General features: G+C 43.4%; 1 protein-coding gene across 1 annotated transcript in view; it reads right to left on the reverse strand.

Moving 5' to 3' along the window:
* Window positions 1-23357, reverse strand: part of LOC112116838 (ubiquitin-conjugating enzyme E2 E2) — a 314374-nt gene that overhangs the window by 23757 nt on the left and 267260 nt on the right. The window contains exon 5 of the mRNA XM_026649377.2: window positions 14180-14327. Within this exon, the coding sequence (XP_026505162.1) occupies window positions 14180-14327 (148 nt within the window). The remainder of the gene's footprint in view (window positions 1-14179; window positions 14328-23357) is intronic.

Consider the following 23357-nt stretch of genomic DNA (forward strand, 5'->3'; position numbering starts at 1 on the left):
TTCCTACAATCATGGACTCATGCTGAGGGAGAGTTAGTCTGTTGAACTGAAACAAAATCTCTAACATTTTTATATGCTCTTAATGGAAAAGTAAATTCATTCTCTTCATTACCGATCTGTGTATAATTATCAATATATGATGCTGTAGTTTAGGCCCCAATCCTGCAAACATTTACACATGTGCATAACTTTACATGCTAATCACATACACTAAGGTAAGTACATATAGATCTACTCACATGTGTAAAGTTATGCAGATATGTAATGGCCAGATTTTTCAAGATATTTAGTTACCTACAGATGCAGACAGGCACCTATATGCTTTTGAAGCTGGACCTAATTCCCATTATTTTAAATGGGAGTTAGGCTCCTGGTGCTTTGGAAAATCCCACTAGATGCCTAACTAACATTAAAATTCTGGCCCTAAGGATATGTCTACACTGCAGTTAAACACTCGGCTTGCCAGGCTCGGGCTATGGAGCTGTTTAATTGAGGAATAGGTGTTTGGGCTTAGGGCTCCCGTCCAAGCCTGAACTTTTACACCAGGGGTTCTCAAACTTCATTGCACTGCGATTCCTTTCTGATAACAAAAATTACTACATGAGCCCAGGATGGGGGACTGAACCCTGAGGCCACCCGAGGGTCAAAGCCGAAGCCCGAGCTCCACCACGCTGGGTGGGGTGGGGGGAAGAGACACCAGTGATTAGAAGGAAAGAGAACCGAATGCCTAGAAAACCTCAAAGAAACTGATGATATGAGTTTATTCTGGAACGAGTGATAACCTGGGTTGAAAATCTCCAACTCTATATAGGCATATAATGTGCACTGCAGGACTTGCAGGGAAATGTAAAGCAGTTAGTAAGAAATAGGTCTATTGTTTAACACAGATGTTGTCAGAGGCCATAATAATGAACAAGTTGTTTCTAAAGGAACATGAAAAAAAGATACAGTTGTGCTTCTCAGGGAACAAAACAGACCATTTCTGTTCTGCACTCAATTACTGCAGAATGACAATACTGAAGAAAGGATTGCCCTGAAAAAGTCTGTAGCAGTGTCAATTTAAGATAGAACCGATCAACATTGTTAAATCGGCTGTGACCAAAAAAAAAAGTCTGAAAAAAATGGGCTCCAGGTCCAATAAAAATGTGACAGATTAATTAGACAAACTATTTGATTTTGGTATTTTTAGTCTGGAACTAGCTAATATCTTCTGGAGAGGAGCTGGGGTAGGGATTTTCAAAAGGTTATGAAAGGCATATTGCAAATAAAAGAATCTACTTCATGAATTGCTTCCTAACAGGCTTAGCTCCTGCTTATTGTCCCCTATTTAGTATCTTCTTTGAATGACCAGGTAAAGATCTTTTTAATGCAATCATGATCTCTCTGGCAAGAAGAGCATGCTGCAGTGTGATGTGATGAAACATAAGTAAGTAGGAATCATCATATTTATTGAAAGAACATGGTTATAAGCTCAGTGAAGAAAAGCGGGAAAATAGCTCTAAGCTAATAAAATAAAATAATCTTAGACAACAGATCAATTTCACTGTTTGCGTGATACCTTGCTGCCCACACAAAGGACAAGCAAGCTCATATGACAAAATTAGATTATTTTGTTGCACAGTTGATAGTGCTCTGGAAGTGCAACTGGCGGAATGACTGTGGGCTCTGAAGAGAAATTGAAATATCAGTGGATAGTCAACCTCAAAAAATGCAGTATATTAGATTCTACTTTGCCTATTTTTAAAGGGATTTTCTAGAATCATCATCACCACCTACTATGACAATAGCACTGCAGATCTACAAACAGCTGATGGAATTACAGTGCAGAAACTCTTTTCATAGTTTCATAGAACAAACGCTGTTGTTCCCATTTTCTATAGACATTTTGGCAACACAGTTTTTTTAAAAAAGATTTACCATTACTTTATAAAATCAATAACCTTTCCAGTATGCATTAGTCTGCTTCTATTTTTTTATAATAGAAAATTAAATTCCTTACTTCTCTTTAACTTCTCACAGCTTCTCTTTAACTTATCTTTAGTTTCTTTAGCGTCTCTTTACCTTCTCTTTAACTTCTCACAGCTTAACCCTCTCTTTCAATAATAAGTCTGCAGAATGAGATTCAGATCTGAATCTTAGGTCAAGTTTGTTCATAGTGGCAAAATGATAGCTCTAAAGTACAGATAACAGATTGCAATAGTGAGGATTGAGACATCCTGTACCTAGACGCTATAGGCATTTCAAACTTACAATCACCCTGAGTTCTTAAATTCAGCTTTCAGCAGGGGGAATGTCTGATAGCTGGGAGGAATAAGAGAAAGGAGCATTTTTATTAATTAATTAATTAATGGAGATATCCTATCTCCTAGAACTGGAAGGGACCTTGAAAGGTCATTGAGTCCAGCCCCCTCCCTTCACTAGCAGGACCAAGTACTGATTTTGCCCCAGATCCCCAAGTGGCCCCCTCAAGGATTGAACTCACAACCCTGGGTTTAGCAGGCCAATGCTCAAACCACTGAGCTATTCCACAAATGAAGATCAGATAATATTCTGAGAAACACTACTGAATCCCTCTCAGCAAAGAATAAAAAGGCTGGGATTTTATATTCTCAGCTGTACCAGTCTAGGACCTTGCTGGCCTCTGGGAAAACAAAAGCAAGGATTATCACAATAGATGTATCCCTACTACTAAGTTTCCTAAATGCCAGTACCCCCGTGCAGGTGTAGATAAGCAAGCTTTTTTTGGCAGGAAGTATTTAGGCAGGATATAAAACTGCCTAAATACTTTCTGTATCCTGCCAAACTACATGGATATCTTGTAGCTATAATAAAAAAGCCGCAACAACATGTTATCCACAACTGTCACCAATACCTACTCTGGGCTGAAAACAATGAAATTACTGTGAAAGATAAAATCATAAAGACGACTCATACAAGGAAAGCCTGGAGGCAAGTCTCCAGTGTCTCTTAGTGGGACAAGTAAAGAGCCCAATAATCTTAGGATGTTATCTGACTTTGTTTATCCATGTTTAGATAAAAGCAAGTTGTTAAGATATGCACCCAGGTTATTAAATGTAGGTTATTAAATAGGAAATCATCCAATAAAGGCATATTGGTAAAAGTCTAGTATTTGGTCTAAAAGCAATGCTAAATACAAATGTATTCATACTAGGGCTGTTGATTAATCACACTTAACTCACGCGATTAACTCAAAAAAATAATCATGATAAAAAAAATTTATCGCGATTAATTGCAGTTTTAATTTCACTGTTAAACAATAGAATACCAATTGAAATTTATTACATATTTTGGATGTTTTTCTACATTTTCATATATATTGTATTCTATGTTGTAATTGAAATCAAATTGTATATTATTTTTGATTACAAATATTTGCACTGTAAAAATGATAAACAAAAGAAATACTATTTTTCAATTCACCTCATACAAGTACTATAGTGCAATCTCGTTGTCGTGAAAGTTCAATTTACAAATGTACATTTTTTTTGTTACATAACTTCACTCAAACAAAACAACATAAAACTTCAGAGCCTATAAGTCCACTCAGTCCTACTTCTTGTTCAGCCAATCGCTAAGGCAAACAAGTTTGTTTACATTTACAGGAGATAATGCTGCCCGCTTCTTTTTTACAATGTCATCAGAAAATGAGAACAAGCGTTCTCATGGCACTTTTGTAGCCGGCATTGCAAGGTATTTTCATGCCAGATATGCTAAACATTCATATGCCCCTTCATGCTTCAGCCACAATTCCAGAGGACATGCTTCCATGCTGATGATGCTTGTTAAAAAAATAATGCGTTAATTAAATTTGTGACTGAACTCCTTGGGGGAGAGTTGTATGTCCCCTGTTCTGTTTTACCCGCTTTCTTCCATATATTTCATGTTAGAGCAGTCTCGGATGACGATCCAGCACGTTGTTCATTTTAAGAACACTTTCACTGCAGATTTCACAAAACGCAAAGAAGGTACCAATGTGAGATTTCTAAAGATAGCTACAGCACTCGACCCAAGGTTTAAGAATCTGAAGTGCCTTCCTAAATCTGAGAGGGACGAGGTGTGGAACATGCTTTCAGAAGTCTTAAAAGAGCAACACTCCGATACGGAAACTAAAGAACCCGAACCACCCAAAAAAAAAAAAAAAAAAATTAACCTTCTGCTAGTGGCAACTGACTCAGATCATGAAAATGAACATGCATCGGTCTGCACTGCCTTGGATTGTTATCAAGCAGAACCCGTCATCAGCATGGATGCATGTTCCCTGGAATGGTGGTTGAAGTATGGAGGGACATATGAATCTTTAGCGCATCTGGCACATATGTATCTTGCAATGCTGGCTACAACAGTGCCATGAGGACGCCTGTTCTCACTTTCAGGTGACATTGTAAACAAGAAGCGGGCAGCATTATCTCCTGCAAATGTAAACAAACTTGTCTGTCTGAGCGATTGGTTGAACAAGCAGTAGGACTGAGTGGACGTATAGGCGCTAAAATTTTACATCGTTTTATTTTTGAATGCAGTTTCTTTTGTACATAATTCTACATTTGTAAGTTCAACTTTCACGATAAAGAGACTGCACTACAGTCCTTGTATTAGGTGAATTGAAAAATACTATTTCTTTTGTATTTTTACAGTGCAAATACTTATAATCAAAAATAAATATAAAGTGAGCACTGTACACTTTGTATTCTGTGTTGTAATTGAAATCAATATATTTGAAAATGTAGAAAATATCCAAAAATACTTAAATAAATGGTATTCTATTATTGTTTAACAGTGCGATTAATCACATGATTAATCACGATTAATTTTTTTTACTGCTTGACAGCCCTAATTCATACCACTAACTGAAGTATGTTATACTATGTGAAGCATGTTAAACTGCACATTAAGGACTGGAATCACAAAAGGACTTAAGTGTCTAACTGCCACTTTAGGTGCCTAAATCCCAGAATCAGGGATTCACAAAAGCCCTGTTCATCTGCCCCTGAGCTTTGTAGGTGCCAAAAATTGCTCAGCGCCTATGTTTTTGCAGTAAAAGTTCCCTCGGTGCCTCTGTTTCTGCTTCTGGGCATGTGCACTATAGGCCCATGCCAGGCATCTGTATGCAGGGCCGGCTCCAGGCACCAGCCCACCAAGCTTGTGCTTGGGGCGGCACCTGGAGGGGGGCGGCGCGGCGCTACGGCCCCCGGGGAGAGCGGGGCCACAGCCGGGCTCGCCGCCCTCCCCCCGGCCGCCAGGGGGAAAGCGGCGAGCCCCAGCAGGGGCTCGCTGCCCTCTCGCTGCCCTGCCCCCTGCGCTCTGGCCGCCGGGGGGAGAGCGGAGCCCCCGCCGGGGTTCGCCGCCCTGCCCCCGGCGCTCTGGCCGCCGGGGGGGGAGAGCGGAGCCCCCGCTGGGGCTCGCCGCCCTTCTCCCAGGGCTCCGGCCGCCGGGGGGAGAGCGGAGCCCCCGCCGGGGCTCGCCGCCCTCCCCCCAGGGCTCCGGCCGCCCTCCCCCCCGGCGCCCTCCCCCTGGTCCCCGCCCCCCCCCCGGGGGCTCCGGCCGCCCTCCCCCCCCCCCGCAGGTGTGGGGGGGGGGGGCGGCCGGAGGCTCTTTTGCCTGGGGCGGCAAAAAAGCCAGAGCCGGCCCTGTCTGTATGCCTGAACCCCAGACACCTCTCAGTTCCTTCCTTCCAGATAGACTGCAATATAGAGGGGAAGGAGGGTGGGTTGTGGAATAGACACATTCACCACATCTCAAAGAATAACAATTACAGAACAGGTTAGCAACCTTTTCTTATTTGAGTGACTGCACATGTCCAGTCCAACTTCAGGTGACTCACAAGCAGTTTGATCTGGAGGTGGGATCGGAGTCAACCTGAAAATGACTGGAGATCACATGTCCAAATCTAGCATCATCTCTAGATTGATGAGAGATGTTATAATGTGAAGTGGAGATATGCACAGCAGACCAAGTTGCTGTTTGGCAAATGTCCAGAATAGGCACCTGGGCCAGAAAGGCTGTTTGAGGTCTGGTTGAATGTGCCAGCAACTTACTCGGTGGAATTATATTGGCGAAGTCGTAACACAACTAAATACAAGAGGAGATCTACAAAGAGAGACTGGAATGCCCTTCATCCTGTCTGCAACTGCCATGAATACAAGACTGATCTAAACGGTTTAGTCCTATTCTAGTAAAATACTAATGCTCTCCTAACATCCAATACGGAGTTTCTTATCATCCTGATGAGACTGAGGTTTGGGGAACAAAGTTGATAAGCACATCGCCTGATTAATAAGGAAGTGAGAACCCATCTTGGTGAGAAATTTTGGATGAGGGCATAGGTGCATCTAGTTCTTGCAGAAGACAGTATATGCAGGATGAGACAAAAGAGCTCATAATTTACCCACTCTCCTGGCTGGGGTGATTTGACCCTAAAAAGGCGACTTTCACTGAGAGAGAAAGCAAGTAGCTAAAGGTTCAAAGGGAGGGAGGACCCATTAGTTTTGACAACACTAGGTTTAAGTCCCACTGGGGAACAAGATCCTTCTCCTATAACTTCTGCCCTTTTTCCAAATTACCTCCTGTTGGTGAGTTATAAATGAGAGACAGTGGTGTGGCTGCTACTTCTCTGGGTCAGGTGAATAAATGCCCAAAGACTTTAGTGTTGCACTGGAATCCTTCAGGCCATAAAGTCATCTGTCTGCTTTGAGAAAAGCAACAGTCCCTCAAAAGGAAGATCCCCAATGGTTTGGTTGGACCTCCTGAGGGAGAGCAGACTGGAGCCACGAACATCTGCTCATCATAATGGCTGATGCCAAGGCTCTAGCTGCAGAGTTGGCGGCATCCAAATTAATCTGATGTGAGATCCTAGCTACTAACTTTCCCTCGTCCACCACAGAGAGGAACTCTTGCCTCTCGTCCTCTGGGAATCTGTCTTTAAAATCTTTGTGATTTTAACCTCTGGCACAATATCTTAATGTCCCAGAAATGCCTGCTGATCAGCAATCCTGAGTTGCAGTCCAGCAGTTGAATAAAGCTTTCTGCAAAATAGATCAAGCTTCTTTGCTTTTGGGGTAGATGCTTACTGACCCTGGCACTCTCTCACTGGCAGCTGAAACCACCAATGACCCTGGAGGGGAGTGGGTATAAACATCTTCAAACCCCTAGAAGGAGACACAATACCTGCACTCAGCCCTTTTTGCTGTGGGTGAGTGGAAGAGGAGATAGAGTTAGCCACAGGACTCTGGTGAGCTTCAAGACAGTCTCATTAATTTAGAGCACCACTTGAGAAGATCCTACAGATGCTCAGATGTTGACCAGTCTGTGTGACCTGAATACCCAAGGCAAAAGCCACCCTCTTTAGAAGGTCCTGATGGGCTCTATAATCACCAGTCAAAGAGTTCCTCACCTCCACTACCACTCCCTTGTTGAATGACGAAGAGGAGGAAGCCAAAGCTGACCATAGTGGAGCCTACTCAGAGTCCTCCAAGGGGAGATTCATTGGAGCAATTTCCTCTTGCTCAAGCCAAACCTAGTACTGGGTGTGGTATCCTGCCAGGGTGGGTCTCGTGACCTACTTGAGAAAGTAGAGTGGGGAGAGTGCGGAGTCTACCTGGGGAGATGGGGAAACCCCCACGAGTTCCAAAATGGCCATTGGTAAGTCTCCAAACCCCAGTTTCTTCCAAGCCATGGATCTCTACTGTCCAGGCACAACACAGCCTCTGGTGGGTACTAGGGAGTGTAAACGCTTGGAGGGGAATAATGACATGACTGACACATACGAGCTGACCGCCGAGTCTGAGGATGAATCAGCTTCTTTCAACCAAGGCTGTTCCTGTTGGTGCCGGAGATTGGCATCGGGAGCCCAGAATAGACAGCACTGGAGAAATCATCACTCAGTTTCCTCTGGATGGTACCGTACGATGAGCACTCACGTGTCCAGAGGCGCCCATACTACCCAATGCTGAGATGAAGCAGCCAACAAACTTTTACTACCACCCGATGGCATTGGGCGAGAGGGTTCTTGGCTTGCTGGCAAAACTGGTATCGAGAGACTGAGCAGATCACATGCTGCTGCATAAGCTTCCGGAGTTGATGGCAATGGGATAGAGTCTTGCTGTTGAGTCAACAAGGATGACACGGCTGAACTAATATATGGAGATATACCTATCTCATAGAACTGGAAGGGATCCTGAAAGGTCATCAAGTCCAGCCCCCTACCTTCACTAGCAGGACCAAGTACTGATTTTTGCCCCAGATCCCTAAGTGGCCCCCTCAAGGATTGAACTCACAACCCTGGGTTTAGCAGGCCAATGCTCAAACCACAGAGCTATCCCTCCCCCCGAGATAGTGTTGCTTCAGGGGCCAGTCTCAATTGGGCCGTGGCCAACATTGGAGTCGATGGTCCCACCTGAGTAGATGACTGCCTCAGTATTGAGCACCCTCTACTATCTTTCTCAGCATGCTTGCCGAACTTTGGTGCAGGGACCTCAATCTGGATACAGAGTCCTTAGAAGCTATTTTCTTCAGTACTGGGCAAGATGACTGGCATCAGGGTTTGGCCAAAACAGGGGGAGTGTTCCTGACTGAAGAGGTTGTGCTTAGTACTAGCTCTGAATGGGAAGGCTCTGAGGGTGGGCGCAGGGCTGCCTCCATCAGAAGAAATTTAGGTCTGGCCTCCCCGTTTTTCTTGGTTCTTGGCTTAAATTCCCTGCAGATTTGGCAGCGATCCCTGACTTGAGTCTCTCCAAGCCAGTTCAGGCCAGTGGAGTGAAGGTTGCTCACTGACATGTTTCTTGCGGGACTCACATGGTTCAAAGCCTGGTGACCAAGGCATGCCCCGGCACCAAAACCAGCATCTAACAAAAGGAACTGAAGATTATACACCTCCCCAGTCTAATAAAGGAAACTTAATACTATTACTAATTTTAACACTAAAAAACTATGACTAAAAGTGAGTACCAACCATATATGAACAGTGGGGAAAATCTTGAGGTAGCAAGCTAAGACACTCCAACAACTGTCACGGGCAGTAAGAAGGGTCGTGCCTGGCTCTGCCCTTTATTCCATTAGAGAGCAGTGGGAGGAAGAAGAGGGTGCATACCCCACCCTGATGGATACCACAGAGGGAAAAATCTCTGAAAGTGCTCTGGGCACACACACCTGAAGTGGAATGGACATGTGCAATCACTCAAAGTATAAAATTTAATTGAATTTAGAACTTTATATATGGAAATAATGCTATTTAATAAAAATCAAACAATGACAAAATATGCAAAGATTGGCGTGAGTTAAATGTCACATGATTAATTTAAATGCATATGCAGTTTAACATGGGTGAAAAAAACATGAATGTTGGGTGCGGCAGCTATAGGATTTCAGCCCCTACAAATCTAACATGTTCTACCTAGATGCCTTAATTAAAATGGTGGTTTGTATTGGGTGTAGCCCACAAATTAAAACTGATTTGCACAAATTCTTAAATACACATGATTCTATATTAGGCAGCTAGACACTAAAGACAATATCAGGCCATTTTAAATCCCAAGTTTAGATTGTGTAAAAATAAGGATTTATAAAACTTAAAAGTCAATAGAAAAGTTGTTGGACATTTAAAGAAAAATTCCAATAAAAGTTTTTTATTTAAGTATTTCTCCTACAGTGTTTGCAAGCCAAATGCTTCAGTATTTTCCTAGTGCATGAGAAACAGAGAACAAAACTGTCTAGAGACAAAAGTAAAAATAATTAATTTTCATATTTCAAGTTGTGAAAAAATGCATAAAAGTAAACCAAGGGCTTTTCTACATTTGAAAGTTAATTTGGATTAAGTTAGGGTATGCATTTAAAGCACAACAGCTATGCCTCCACGTGTGAACATGCTTATTTCAGAATAGCTATACCTGAATAGCTATTCTGGAATAACTCCTGGCCTAGGGCACGTCTTCACTACCCGCCGGATCGGCGGGTAGCAATCGGTCTATCGGGGATCGACTTACCGCGTCTAGTGAAGATGCGATAAAATCGATCCCTGATGGCTCTACCGTCGACTCCGGAAATCCACCGCAGCAAGAGGCGGTAGCGGAGTCGTCGTCGGCGCGGCAGCGGTCGACTTGCCGCCGTCCTCACAGCCAGGTAAGTCGACCTAAAATACGCCACTTCAGCTACGCTATTCACGTAGCTGAAGTTGCGTATCTTAGGTCGACCCCCCGCTGTAGTGTAGACCTAGCCCTAGACAAGCCCATAACACCTAACTATTGAAAAGTAAACTTTCTTAGGCCAAGATCCTGCAAACATGCTTTACTTTATGCACATGAGTAGTCCAATAAGCTTTACAGGACTACTCATGCAAGTAAACTTATGGACATGCCAAAATGTTTGGAGGACTGGGGTCTTCCTTTGTAAAAATATATGGAATTTTTAACCTGAGGATGTCAATTTAAATGAAAATACAAACTAATATCTACCAGGGGAATGTTAGCATTTCATTCATTTCTTACATTTCTCTGTTACCATTACAATTGCCTCTGTTATTTTTGCAGATAGCTCACACGTGTTCAGTTATACACAAATACTGTATCACTCCTCCCCCCCGCCCTTCCCAAAAGTCAGCCAGCTGTTACAAAATTCAGACATTTGTTAACACAATTTACTGTCTGATACTGCTAAGCAAAATAGAGACAATTAATAATTATCAGAACTGAAGAGTCTGAGACAGCTTATGAGTAAAGGATTATATTAGCTGTTTAAAAAGGACAAACAAGTTCCTGCCTCAAGTAACACAAAACAAAGGGCAGTGATGTATATAACCAGTGAGGAAAGAGACGCTCTCAATGTCTTTTGTAGATTACTGTGTGAGTGACAGAAGCGGCAGGAGCAAATACCTCTTTTCATTTGCTCAGCCTGTTTGAGAAGAATAGCTATGCTTGCCAAGGAAGCTGCAGCTGTGCTCCAGCTCAGTTTAATCACTGTGTATGGCTGAGGGTTAATTAGCTGACATTCTTACTGGTATTTGTTGTTATAATGAAGATTTGCATAAATGTAAGACTACTGGGTAACTGATACTTGATTTTTCCCTTCAAAGTGTGTGTGTGTGTGTGTGTGTGTGGAGGGGGGAACTCACACATCCTAAGTGTTTATATTTGTGGGATATTCAGTGTTGCCTTTCCATTTGACCTGATCTGCTTCTGCCTGTTTGGTGAATGGTGAACAAAGAGTTCAAGGTTGCTTATCGACTTGAGCCCCCTGCTGGGTCTCTGCCTCTAAGATGAGGCAGTATACCTTAGACGAAGGGAGGACAAAGTGGATTGAAAATTGCTCCCAGCTAATAGAGAATATATATACAATATTTCTCCCAGATGTGCCAGGGCTATTTTCAAAATGATTCCCCCACTGAGAGAAAGAGCGAGTCAATTTACAACACCATGTTCAAATTAGATTGCAGGGAATGTCTAATCCAACAGTTTGTTAATGATAAAATAGCACCAGAACTGGACTCAGAAAATGAAACAAATGGCACAAGCAGGAGAACTGTTAGAGTGCAGCCAGACATAGAAATGAGTAGCGCTATCACATCAGGCTGTACAATGAAAAATAAGAGCCCTTAAATTTGTAGAAGTCTTCAATTTCAAAAACATACCACTAAAATACAGAGTTCACATGTACGTAAATTACCAAGAATAGGAATAAACAAACAATCCAAAAGACAGGAAACAAAGAGCTCAACATTTCACATTCAGGAGAGGTGAGCTCACAAAGCAAAACATAGGAATACTATTCATTCCTCAAAGTCAAGGTATGAAACACACAAGTCACAGTAAGCAAATCCCCAAAGAGTATTTAAAGGGATACTTAACTTAAAAAATCAAACTTTTGTACAAAATGATTTACCAACTACAGTTACAATAACACCCAAGATTACTATAATTGAAAGAGACTACAGGGGGAAAAAACACTTCTTTCCTCAATCTTTTTGAGTTTGTTTACTTTGTGCACTTGACAGCATTCTTTGTATAGTCACATTTACTGTTTCCCCTGTATACTCATCCAGTTTCTGCTGTTATTTTGTGTGGGTATTTCACACAATCATAGGGGAGGAAAAAACATTAAGAAAATAAAAATCCGATCGTAAAACTACAAAAAATGGCAGGGGTGCTACAGGGCAGGTGAATTACTTTTAATTCACTATTTGAAACAGACTATATTTTCAAGTTGATAGTGTCCCTTTAGAGACCAGACCGCCCCCCCCCCAACTATTTATATTTCCAACTTCTAACTCAAACGCAGCTTTCCCACTAACTTTTAAAGTGCCCATATATCACTAATAGAAAACTCCATATTTTCCATTAATGTCACCATACCCCTTATGCTTATTCTAAAGACTCCTAGACTATTAGTTTTCTTTTCTTTACACTTGTGTTACCACTCCAGCTGTATCAAAAGACAAGCCTCTGCTCAATAAAATGTATAGTGAGAAGTGTGCACATGAAGCAGGGCCGGCTCCAGGCACCAGGCAACCAAGCTGGTGCTTGGGGCGGCACCTGGAGGGGGGCGGGGCGGCGCTCCGGCTGCCAGGGAGAGCGGGGCCACAGCCAGGCTCGCCGCCCTCCCCCCCGGCGCTCTGGCCGCCCTCCCCCCGCGCCCTCCCCCTGGCCGCCTGGAGGAGAGCGGTGAGCCCCTGCCGGGGCTCGCCGCCCTGCGCTCTGGCCGCCGGGGGGAGAGCCGAGCCCCAGCCGGGGCTCGCCGCCCTGCCCCCGGCGCTCTGGCCGCCGGTGGGAGAGCCGAGACCCCGCCGGGGCTCGCCGCCCTGCCCCCGGCGCTCTGGCCGCCGGAGGGGGGGGGGAACCGAGCCCCCGCCGGGGCTCTGGCCACCGGGGGGAGAGCGGAGCCCCCGCCGGGGCTCGCTGCCCTCCCCCGGGGCTCCAGCCGCCCTCCCCCCCCGGCGCCCTCCCCCTGGGGCGGCAAAAAAGCCAGAGCCGGCCCTGACATGAAGTCCCTCCAACACATAAGTAGGGGGCGCCCTAAACACCAGAAATAAACATTCCTGAAGTCACAAGATATTTAGTAACTGTCCAGTCTCCTTTACTGTTTCAGCTTTTAACTGGGACATTGTGAGCGTTACTAGGATCTCATTTTTCCTGTAAGTTTGGGCTGCGTTATTTCAGTCACCACAGGTAACTATATATTGGACTCCTTTTTACATCTAACTGCAGCTTTTTGTATCACATCTAAGGCAACCCCAAATGAAGGAATTTAGCCAGTCAAACACTTGCCTAGCCTCAGAATTTCATTGTGAGCCTTCAGATATTTTAGTGTTTTTCTTAAAGCCCCAGCTCCTGGAGGACTGTGATTACAAGCTCAGTTTTCCTTCTTTTTCTTCTTCTTTTAAAGTAAGTTTCTAGCCCTTGTGGTTTGGAAAAAAACAAAACAAAACTTCAAAACATGAATCTTACAGGCTTAGAAACCAGAAGGGAAATAAAAAGACTCCAGTATGTATCATGTTAAAAATCTCATGACACGTAAGCCAATTTCATGAGTTTTGGGAGCCTGACTCATTATTTTGGAATGTTTCGGATCCTCAGTTGTACAATCAGAATCAGTCCTTGGTCATTGGGGGCAGGACAAAGGTGGAGCCACAGGCCTAGCAGTCAGTAGGAAGCAACCAGATGTGTGACTGAAAGTTGAGGGGAATGGTTAACCACTATACTAGTTAGTAAGAGTGACTGCCTACTCTCTACATTAATGCCTATTATTTGTAAACTGTTTTGTTAGCCTTCCACCAGAATTGGTACTATAATACTCTTTTCAGAAGGATGTCTAAATGGAAGCTTTCCATTTCAATGTTCAGTAATATTATCTGGCTGTAATATCCCACATTTCTCAAATAGCACTTACTGCTAGGGATATATTAGGGATTAAACTCTTTAGTTTGAAATAGCATATTTTTATTCTCAAACACTAAAAATGCACCTGCCCTTCTGACAATATGTTTTCTCTTTAATTTATCTCGTGTACATTTTTTCACTTAGCATTATAGCAATCACATGCACTAAATTTTAAATCTACATTTTATGTCTTATTTTTTTTTACACAGTAGTAAAACACTGTACCAAGCAGATACTAATAGATAACAGAAAGCTAGATGTGAATGAATGCAAAAGTAAAACCAGTGTTAATTTCTTACCAGGGTTGCAGTCTGTAAGAAGTGAGCAGATGGAGAGGAGAACTTTAGAAATGGTTAATGCTGGACTCCAGTTGTCTTTTAAAATGTCAAGGCAGATCACTCCTTGGCTGTTAATATTACAGTGATAGATTCTTGTCCGAAATGTAACCTAGAAAAGACAGTGTCTAAGTATAAAGGTGTTTAAAACCAACAATTCCAGTATTATTATTATGATAAAGTAGTTAGAAAATCTTATCAGTTAAAGAACATTCTGCTTTCCTGAGGCCAGTGTAACTTTGCAGAGTGATACTACTATGCTGCGTTCAATTAAAAGTTGTGTAAGTTTTAAGATATTTACTATAGTACAAATTCTGCACCTCTCTCTCTGGCTGGTAACAGAACTGATTTGGTGTCAGTGTGCATGGTTGGGACATGGTTCCAGAGATACACTTGTATGGAGTCTCCTGACCTCCCTTATCTCTGCACAGGGGCCACAGAGTGCATTTTAACCACTGATCTGGAGTCATCTCCATGAAGTCGCTCTACAGTGATTTCCGCCTTTGAGGGGAGGAGGAGGAAGGATTTCTCCCACATACCATCCCATCTGCCTAGCACCTGGCCCAGCTCATTGGAGTGGGTGTTGGACAGCTTAATGACTGGTAGAAAAACCTGACATAAAATGTCCTGGGGCTAGGTAGACAAATTCTTTAGGAGAGGCTGACACAATAACCTTATTTGCATTTCCAAATTTAAAATCACAAATGAACCAGTTGGAATTGCATCTACATATCTTTTCCTTTGTTGTTTATATTATAATTTTTTTGATGTTTGTACCCATTCTAGTTCACATCAAATGAATAGAGAGAGCCCTGCAAGTCCACGAGTATCTGCTTTATATCCGTGGACCATTTCTGCGGATAGCAGTGCGGCTGCGGATACAAATTTTGTATCCACGCAGTACTCTGACAGTAAGAGCCGGGTGGGCAGCTGTAAGGAGCCACGGAACAGACGCTCCTCCTGCCCTGTGAGGTGGAGGGTCCGCCATGGCTCCCCACAGCTGCCCACCCAGCTCTTACCGTGGCTGGGCTGCGGCTCCGAGCCACCACTCCCAGCGGAAGCCATGTCAGGGAGAGCCGCACTGGCAGCTGTGGGGAGCCTGGATCCCTCCACCCGCCCTGGGAGGGGGGCTGCTTGGGCTCCCTGCCCAGAGCAGGTGGAGGGACCCACACTCCCCACGCGGCTCTCCCCAACTGGATTCCGGTGGGGAGGATACCTTGGAGCCTCAGTCTGGCCCCCAGTGTAGAGCCCTGCAAATCCATGGATATCTGCAGATACCCACATCTGCGGATGCAGATATGCACAGATAATATTTGCGGATCCTGGAAAGGATGAGGATACACATTTGTGTATCTGAACAGGGCTCTACAGTGAACCTATACTGAACACACCAGAAGGGTAGCCTGCCTTTCCTTCTTCTGTGCTGGAGTAATGTGTGTACCTGTTCTAAAGTGTGTCCTGAAAATACAGGCCTTTTACTTTCAAATAATTTCAGCTGTAAAAGAAAGGTGTGTGGTTATCGGATAGAAAGGGACTATGTAAAAATGACATCTTGGTGTTCCTTAGTTATTCCCCATCAGCAATTTGTTTCCCTATTAGATTTACTCAGATGACAAGTCAAAACAAGATTTTTATAATGACTTGCTCAACATGGCAGCTAAAAATCAAGATGTATCATTTCTGTGGAATATCTCACCAGCAACAATAACTTTCTGGAGTCTAAATTAAGTCAAGAAATGGGTTGATTATGCATGAGACAGTACTGACAGCAATAAAAACTTGATGACAGCTCTGAATCTACTCTTATTTTAAGCAAGGACAAAATTTCTGTTTTCAATGGGATCCAAATGGGGACATTTGTCAGTAAACTAAGCAGATGATGCAAATATGTGCAATAACATACTGCTATTTTAATTATGTAAATATTCTTTAACTGGTTGAACACTTCTTCAATCCCTTTACCTCAGTCTTCCAAATAGCCTTGATAAGAGAAAGGAATGAAAAGCCAGTAGCTTTCTGTTGGTAAAGCATTGGAGGCAATGAAAAATACTTCTTCCTCATAACTACTTTTTCACAGAGATCTAGAAAGGCAATATTTGGATCCCTGTTTGCATGAATCAGTGAGTTATGTAACAAAGAACCAACTATATCAGGTTTAACTGCTTTTAAATACATTTATGCCTAAGGTTATTATGAACTCATAAGCTGATTGAGCAGTTTGCTAGTTTATACTCCACATATCTATGCTTTTCAGTGAAGTTGTGCTTTCAATTAATCTTTTTCAGGCTGGCTTACCTACATGCTTTCTTCTGATACCTTTACAACCCTTTAAAAATATTCCTGCATCCTGCATCTCCAGCCCAGTAAGTTACTACAGCGAGTAGATCTATCTGGGAGGAAGGCACAGAGTCATTGTGCTGGCTACAGGTCAGTTGAAAATCTCTCTGCTATAAGGATATTCACTGAAGGCTGGTTCTGTCCCCTTTGCATCAACAGAATGGTATAAATAAGCCACAATTTAGGAGACAACTGGAAATATTGTTTCCTCCTCCAGATGATTCTGTCCTGACTCTGTACCACGCCAGCCTCCATTGCAGCCAACTTGGGAAACTAACTGCAGTTGAAAATTCCTAGAAAGTATAAGTGAGACAGGAGCATCTCATTCCCTCAGATACTGACTCCCACATATCTGATGTTGTATTTGTCACACACACAATCTTGATTTTTGCAGGGCTATCTCCATCTATTGTGAAGAGACAAGAAGCCAGCTGACAATATTACTCTAGGGGTATTACATTATCTACAATATGGTCAGATTTTTACACTTGATACCATTTAAATGTGTCCTGTAAAGGATGCAGTCTAATGTTTCCATTTATTCCTTAATACAAAGGTCTAAATACACTCTTACTAACATTCAAAGGTTTATGGGTATATGCAGGAAGTTATCATCAGACAAATGAATGACAGATGAGTAATTTCCATTTCCCCAAAGATATCTGTCCTCTATGGACTCATTTTCTTTTATACTGTAGTGAATACAGAATATCTTATTTTCACAGGATATATGTATAGGTCAGGGAACTGTACTTTACAGAAAAGGGGGGAAAATAGGACAATTTTCTGAAAACAATAAAAATACCATAGGAGGTTATAAAGGTAATCTGTAAGGAATTTAAATTAATTCAAACAATTTTGGCAATAAATAATAATAATGATAAATACATTTATCTAGTGCTCCACAGCAAAGTTAGTTGGGTTCTATTAACAGAATAAAAACAAAAGTCTAACCTCTTTAAATAAAAACAAATGAAGTTAAGAACATAAGAACAGCCATACTTGGTCAGACCAATGGTCCATGTAGCTCAGTATCCTGTCTTCCAACAGTGGCCAATGCCAGGTGCCCAAGAGGGAATGAACAGAACAGGTAATCATCAAGTGATCCGTCGCCCATTCCTAGTTTCTGGCAAACAGAGGCTAGGGACACCATCCCTGCCCATCCCGGCTAATTGATGGACCTATCCTCCATTAACTTATCTAGTTCTTTTTTGAACCCTGTTATAGTCTTGGCCTTTTCAACATTCCCTGGCAAAGAGTTCCACAGGTTGACTGTGCATTGTATGAAGAAATACTTTCTTTTGTTCATTTTAAATCTCTGCTGATTAATTTAATTTGGTGACCCCTAGTTCTTGTGTTATGAGGAGTAAATAACACTTCCTTATTTACTTTCTCCACACCAGTCATGATTTTATAGACCTCTAGCATACCCCCCCTCAGCTGTCTCTTTTCCAAGCTGAAAAGTCCCAGTATTATTAATCTCTCCTCATATGGAAGCAGTTCTATACCCCTAATCATTTTGTTGCCCTTTTCTGTACCTTTTCCAATTCCAATATATCTTTTTTGAGATGGAGCGACCAAATCTGCATGCAGTATTCAAGATGTGGGCATACCCTGGATTTATATAGAGGCAATATGATATTTTCTGTTTTATTATCTATCCCTTTCCTAATGATTCATAACATTCAGTTAGCTTTTTTGACTGCCGCTGCACATTGAGTCGATGTTTCAATGACTCCAAGATCTCTTTCTTGAGTGATAACAGCTATTTTAGACGCCATCATTTTATATGTATAGTTGGGATTATGTTTTCCAATGTGCATTACTTTGCATTTTTCAACACTGAATTTCATCTGCCATTTTGTTGCCCAGTCACCCAGTTTTGTGAAATCCTTTTGTAACTCTTGGCAGTCTGCTTTGGACTTAACTATCTTGAGTAGTTTTGTATCATCTGCAAATTTTGCCACCTTACTGTTTACCCCTTTTTCCAGATCATTTATGGATATTTTGAATAGTACTGGTACCTGTACAGACCCCTGGGGGACACCACTATTTACCTCTCTCCATTCTGAAAACTGACCATTTATTCCTACCATTTGTTTTCTATCTTTTAACCAGTTACCAATTCATGAGAGGACCTTCCCTCTTATCCTATGACTCCTTACTTTGCTTAATAGCCTTTGGTGAGGCACCTTGTCAAAGGCTTTCTGAAAATCTAAGTACACAATATCACCCTTGTCCACATGCTTGTTGACCCCCTCCAAGAATTCTAGTAGATTGGTGTGGCATGGTTTCCCTTTACAAAAACCATGTTGACTCTTCCCCAACAAATTGTGTTAATCTATATGTCTGATAATTCTGTTCTTTACTATAGTTCAACCAATTTGCTGGGTACTGAAGTTAGGATTACCAGCCTGTAATTTCCGGGATACCTCTGGAGCTTTTTTTTTTTTTTTTTTTTAAATGGCGTCACGTTAGCTATCCTCCAGTCATTCGGTACAGAAGCTGATTTAAATGATAGGTTATATACCACAGTTAGTAGTTCTGCAATTTCACATTTGAATTCCTTCAGAACTCTTGGGTGAATATCATCTGGTCCTGGTGACTGGTTAATTTGTAATAAGGAAAAAGAAGGGATTGAAAAGAAAGGAAATATGTATAGAGCCAAGAGTAGTCATGGGGTGGGGAGGAAAACTTTAGTACAATGTGAAAAGCCAGGTCGGACGAAGAAAGATGAATTGGGATGTGGGGACTGTTTTCCATACTGAAAGGCCTTCTACAGCAAAAGCTGCAATGCCCACTTCACACATCCTAAGCAGAAGGAGGGGTGTGGGTGACCTCAGAGAGTTGACTGCACAAGACTCATGGATCAGGTTTCAAATGTTGTCAGTGAGAACACCATGAAAAGCTTTAAAAACCAATCAGCAATATGCACTGAATGTCCTCAAAAGCCAGACTGAGGAGCACCCAACCTATAATTAGCTTAGCTAATTAGTAATGTTTGGATTATTTTTATGTCAAAATATCTAGCCCTTCCCCTCCAAATGATGCTTCAACCTGCACTTGTATATAACTTGTCTATCGGTGATGTCACCTCAGTTATGGAACCTGAATAGAGAATTGAGTTGGTCTATAGCATTTCAGGCATATTTTAAATAATAGAACAGCCCTATACTTCAGGGACCCAAACTTGCAGTCCTCACTCAGACAAAATTTCTACGGCCCCCAATTCTTCATTGGCTATTCTGTTTGAATAAAGACTTTCGGAGAACAACCATGGGGTGCAAGGAGTTGAGGTACATGGGGAAAAGGTCAAAATGAACTCTGCACTTTGTGAGTCTATGTCTACACTACACACCTTTTAGTGACACAGCTGTGCCGCTACAGCCGTGCCGCTAAAGGTGCGCAGTCTAGCCGCTCTTTGTCGGCAGGAGAGAGCTTTCCTGCTGACAAAAAATTTCCACCCCCAGTGAGCGGCGGTAGCTTTGTCAACAGGAGAGCTCTCCCACCGACAAAGCACTGTTCACATCGGCGCTTTTTGCCAGTGAAACTTTTTTTCACACCCCTGAATGACAAAAGTTTTACCGACGAAAATCCAGTGTAGACAAAGCCTAACTCTGGAGTTTAGGCAGGAGTAGCAGTTCTGGTTTCAGTCGGTCAAACTTTGTCCATCCCAAAAGAGAGAATCATAAAACAAGACCAAGCCAAAACTCTTTAGTCTTTAATCAGAACTACTGCAGAACAGTCTAAATTTAAAATCCCTGTGTCCCTGCAAGATGCAATAACCTTTATGTTAATTAGTATCCTTAAATTCCTTATAGAGGGCAACTCAATTTAGTGTGTATTATGCCTAGGACTAAGGCTGCATTTCTAAGACAGGGTGATCCATCTCTGTTTTCTAACTACAAAATTGTAGCATACATAATGACAATTAATTAGGAAGAACAACAGCTGAGATACTTAATGGATTACCATGTAAAGTGCACAATAAATGACTGACCATATGATGCTCACTGTTAAAGCAGACTATACTAATGTGTACCAACAAAAGGACTTTATTTATTTGATTTTTTGTAAACATTTCAAATAATCTAAATATAATAGGTAATGAATATCCATAGATTTACTGCATAAATAAAAAACACAAACCATCTGCATTATAAGGAAGTATTACCTTATAACTATTTTATTTGAGCTACACTGCACATTTTATTTATCAGATGTGAAACTAATTAACTGTTAAGAAATCTGAGGCCTAAATCATTCTGGGTTTTTTGTAAGGCTTCTGTTTTTCAGTTTTAACTGCCAAACGCCAATGAAACACGAAACAAACAAAAAGAGCAAGAAAGCAAAATCCATGTTCATCCAATAACCACCATGTAACCACCAATACATAAGGGCTTGTTTATACAGTGGGGTAATGCAGACTCTGGGCATGTGATTTTTAAACATATGTTGCTCATTAATTGGTCCATGCTGGAGCACACTAAATGTTCTATAGTGGAGTGGACTTTAAGGGTATGTCTACACTACGAGGGTAGTTCGATTTCACTTAAATCGAATATGTGGAATCAATATTGCAAAGTCGAACGTGTGTGTCCACACTAAGGACAGTAATTCGACTTTGTGAGTCCACACTAACGGGGCAAGCGTCGACATTGGAAGCGGTGCACTGTGGGCAGCTATCCCACAGTTCCCGCAGTCCTCGCTGCCCATTGGAATTCTGGGTCGAGCCGCCAATGCCTTCTGGGTAAAAAAATGTGTCGAGGGTGCTTTTGGATGACTGTTGTCATCCGTCCGTCACTACCGCCCTCCCTCCCTCCCTGAAAGCGCCGGCGGGAAATCAGTTCGCTCACTTTTCTGGTCAGTGACAGCACGGACGCCACAGCACTGCGAGCATGGAGCCCGCTGCGACCATCGCTGCAGTTGTGGCCGTTCTCAACGCCTCGCAGCTTCTCATCCACCTTTCCCAGAGGCAGATACAGAGAAATCAGGCGAGGAGGCTACGGCACCGCGGTGAGGGCCTGAAGTATGAGAGTAGCACAGAGCTGTCAGAAACCACGAGACCCAGCGCCGAGGACATCACGGTGGCAATGGGTCATGTGGATATTGTGGAACGGCGATTCTGGGCCCGGGAAACAAGCACGGACTGGTGGGACCGCATAGTGCTGCAGGTCTGGGATGAATCCCAGTGGCTGCGAAACTTTCGCATGCGGAAGGGGACTTTCCTCGAACTTTGTGAGTTGCTGTCCCCTGCCCTGAAGCGCAATGACACCCGGATGCGAGCAGCCCTGACTGTCGAGAAGCGAGTGGCCATAGCCCTCTGGAAGCTTGCAACGCCAGACAGCTACCGGTCAGTCGCGAACCACTTTGGTGTGGGCAAATCTACCGTGGGGGTTGTTGTGATGCAAGTAGCCAACGCAATCGTTAAGGTACTGCTCTCAAAGGTAGTGACCCTGGGAAACGTGCAGGCCATCATAGATGGCTTCGCCGCGATGGGATTCCCAAACTGCGGTGGGGCTATAGATGGAACTCACATCCCTATCCTGGGACCGGACCACCAGGCCAGCCAGTACATTAACAGAAAGGGCTACTTTTCAATGGTGCTGCAAGCACTGGTGGACCATAGGGGACGTTTTACCAACATCAACGTCGGATGGCCGGGCAAGGTTCATGACGCTCGCGTGTTCAGGAACTCTGGTCTGTTTAGACGCTGCAGGAAGGTATTTACTTCCCGGACCACAAAATAAGTCTTGGGAATGTGGAGATGCCTACAGTGATCCTCGGGGACCCAGCCTACCCGCTAATGCCCTGGCTCATGAAGCCCTATACTGGCGCCCTGGACACAGAAAAAGAACTGTTCAACTACCGGCTGAGCAAGTGCAGAATGGTGGTGGAGTGTGCTTTTGGCCGTCTCAAGGGGAGATGGAGAAGCTTACTGACTCGCTGTGATCTCAGCGAAACCAATCTCCCCATTGTTATAGCAGCTTGCTGTGTGCTCCACAATCTCTGTGAGAGCAAGGGGGAGACCTTTATGGCGGGGTGGGAGGTTGAGGCAAATACCCTGGCTTCAGATTACGCCCAGCCAGACAGCCGGGCGATTAGAAGAGTCCAGCGGGACGCGCTGTGCATCCGGGAGGCTTTGAAAGCTAGGTTCCACAGTGAGCAGGGTAACCAGTGACTATTAAGTTTGTGGACACAGAAGCTGAACCTGCCCCCGTTTCTTTACCCAGTTTATGTTGACTATCCTCTCCAGCTACATACCCCCTTCACCCCCTTCCCAAAACATAAACTCAGTTCTATTTTCTTAATGAACACCGTTGTCTTTATTACTGTTTTTGCGGGAATGTTTTAAACCTGGGACGCTGACTGTGGTGGGGGGCGGGTGTAGTGTAGTGATGCAAATGATGCCTCTAAACTCCAGGAATGACAGGCTCCGCAGTGGTGGACTGGTTGTTTCAACGGAGCCTGCCAGCCGTCCTGGGCGGGACTGCGTGTATGTGTCGGCTATGTGACTTTCTGGCAGGGGGAGGAGGGTTACAGATCCCCTGCTGTGTGGCTCTGTGATCCAGGATAAGGACCGCTGCATAAGATCTGTAACTGCCCTCCCCCGCCACAAAGTCACAGAGCAAAGCCCCCCCCCACCCCCAGAGAACATGAAAACCACCTCCCAGACTGACCAGGGTAACTAGTAACTGCACTGTGTATGTGCCCTGCTGCTGGACCTGCCCCCGCCTCTGTACCCTGCTAAAGGTGACTGTCCTGTCCAATTACCAACCACCTTCCCCCCCTTCACACAGACTCT

This window comes from Terrapene carolina, unplaced genomic scaffold (genome assembly GCF_002925995.2).
Source record: "Terrapene carolina triunguis isolate 2854851 unplaced genomic scaffold, T_m_triunguis-2.0 Scaffold84, whole genome shotgun sequence".
Lineage (NCBI taxonomy): Eukaryota > Metazoa > Chordata > Testudines > Emydidae > Terrapene > Terrapene triunguis.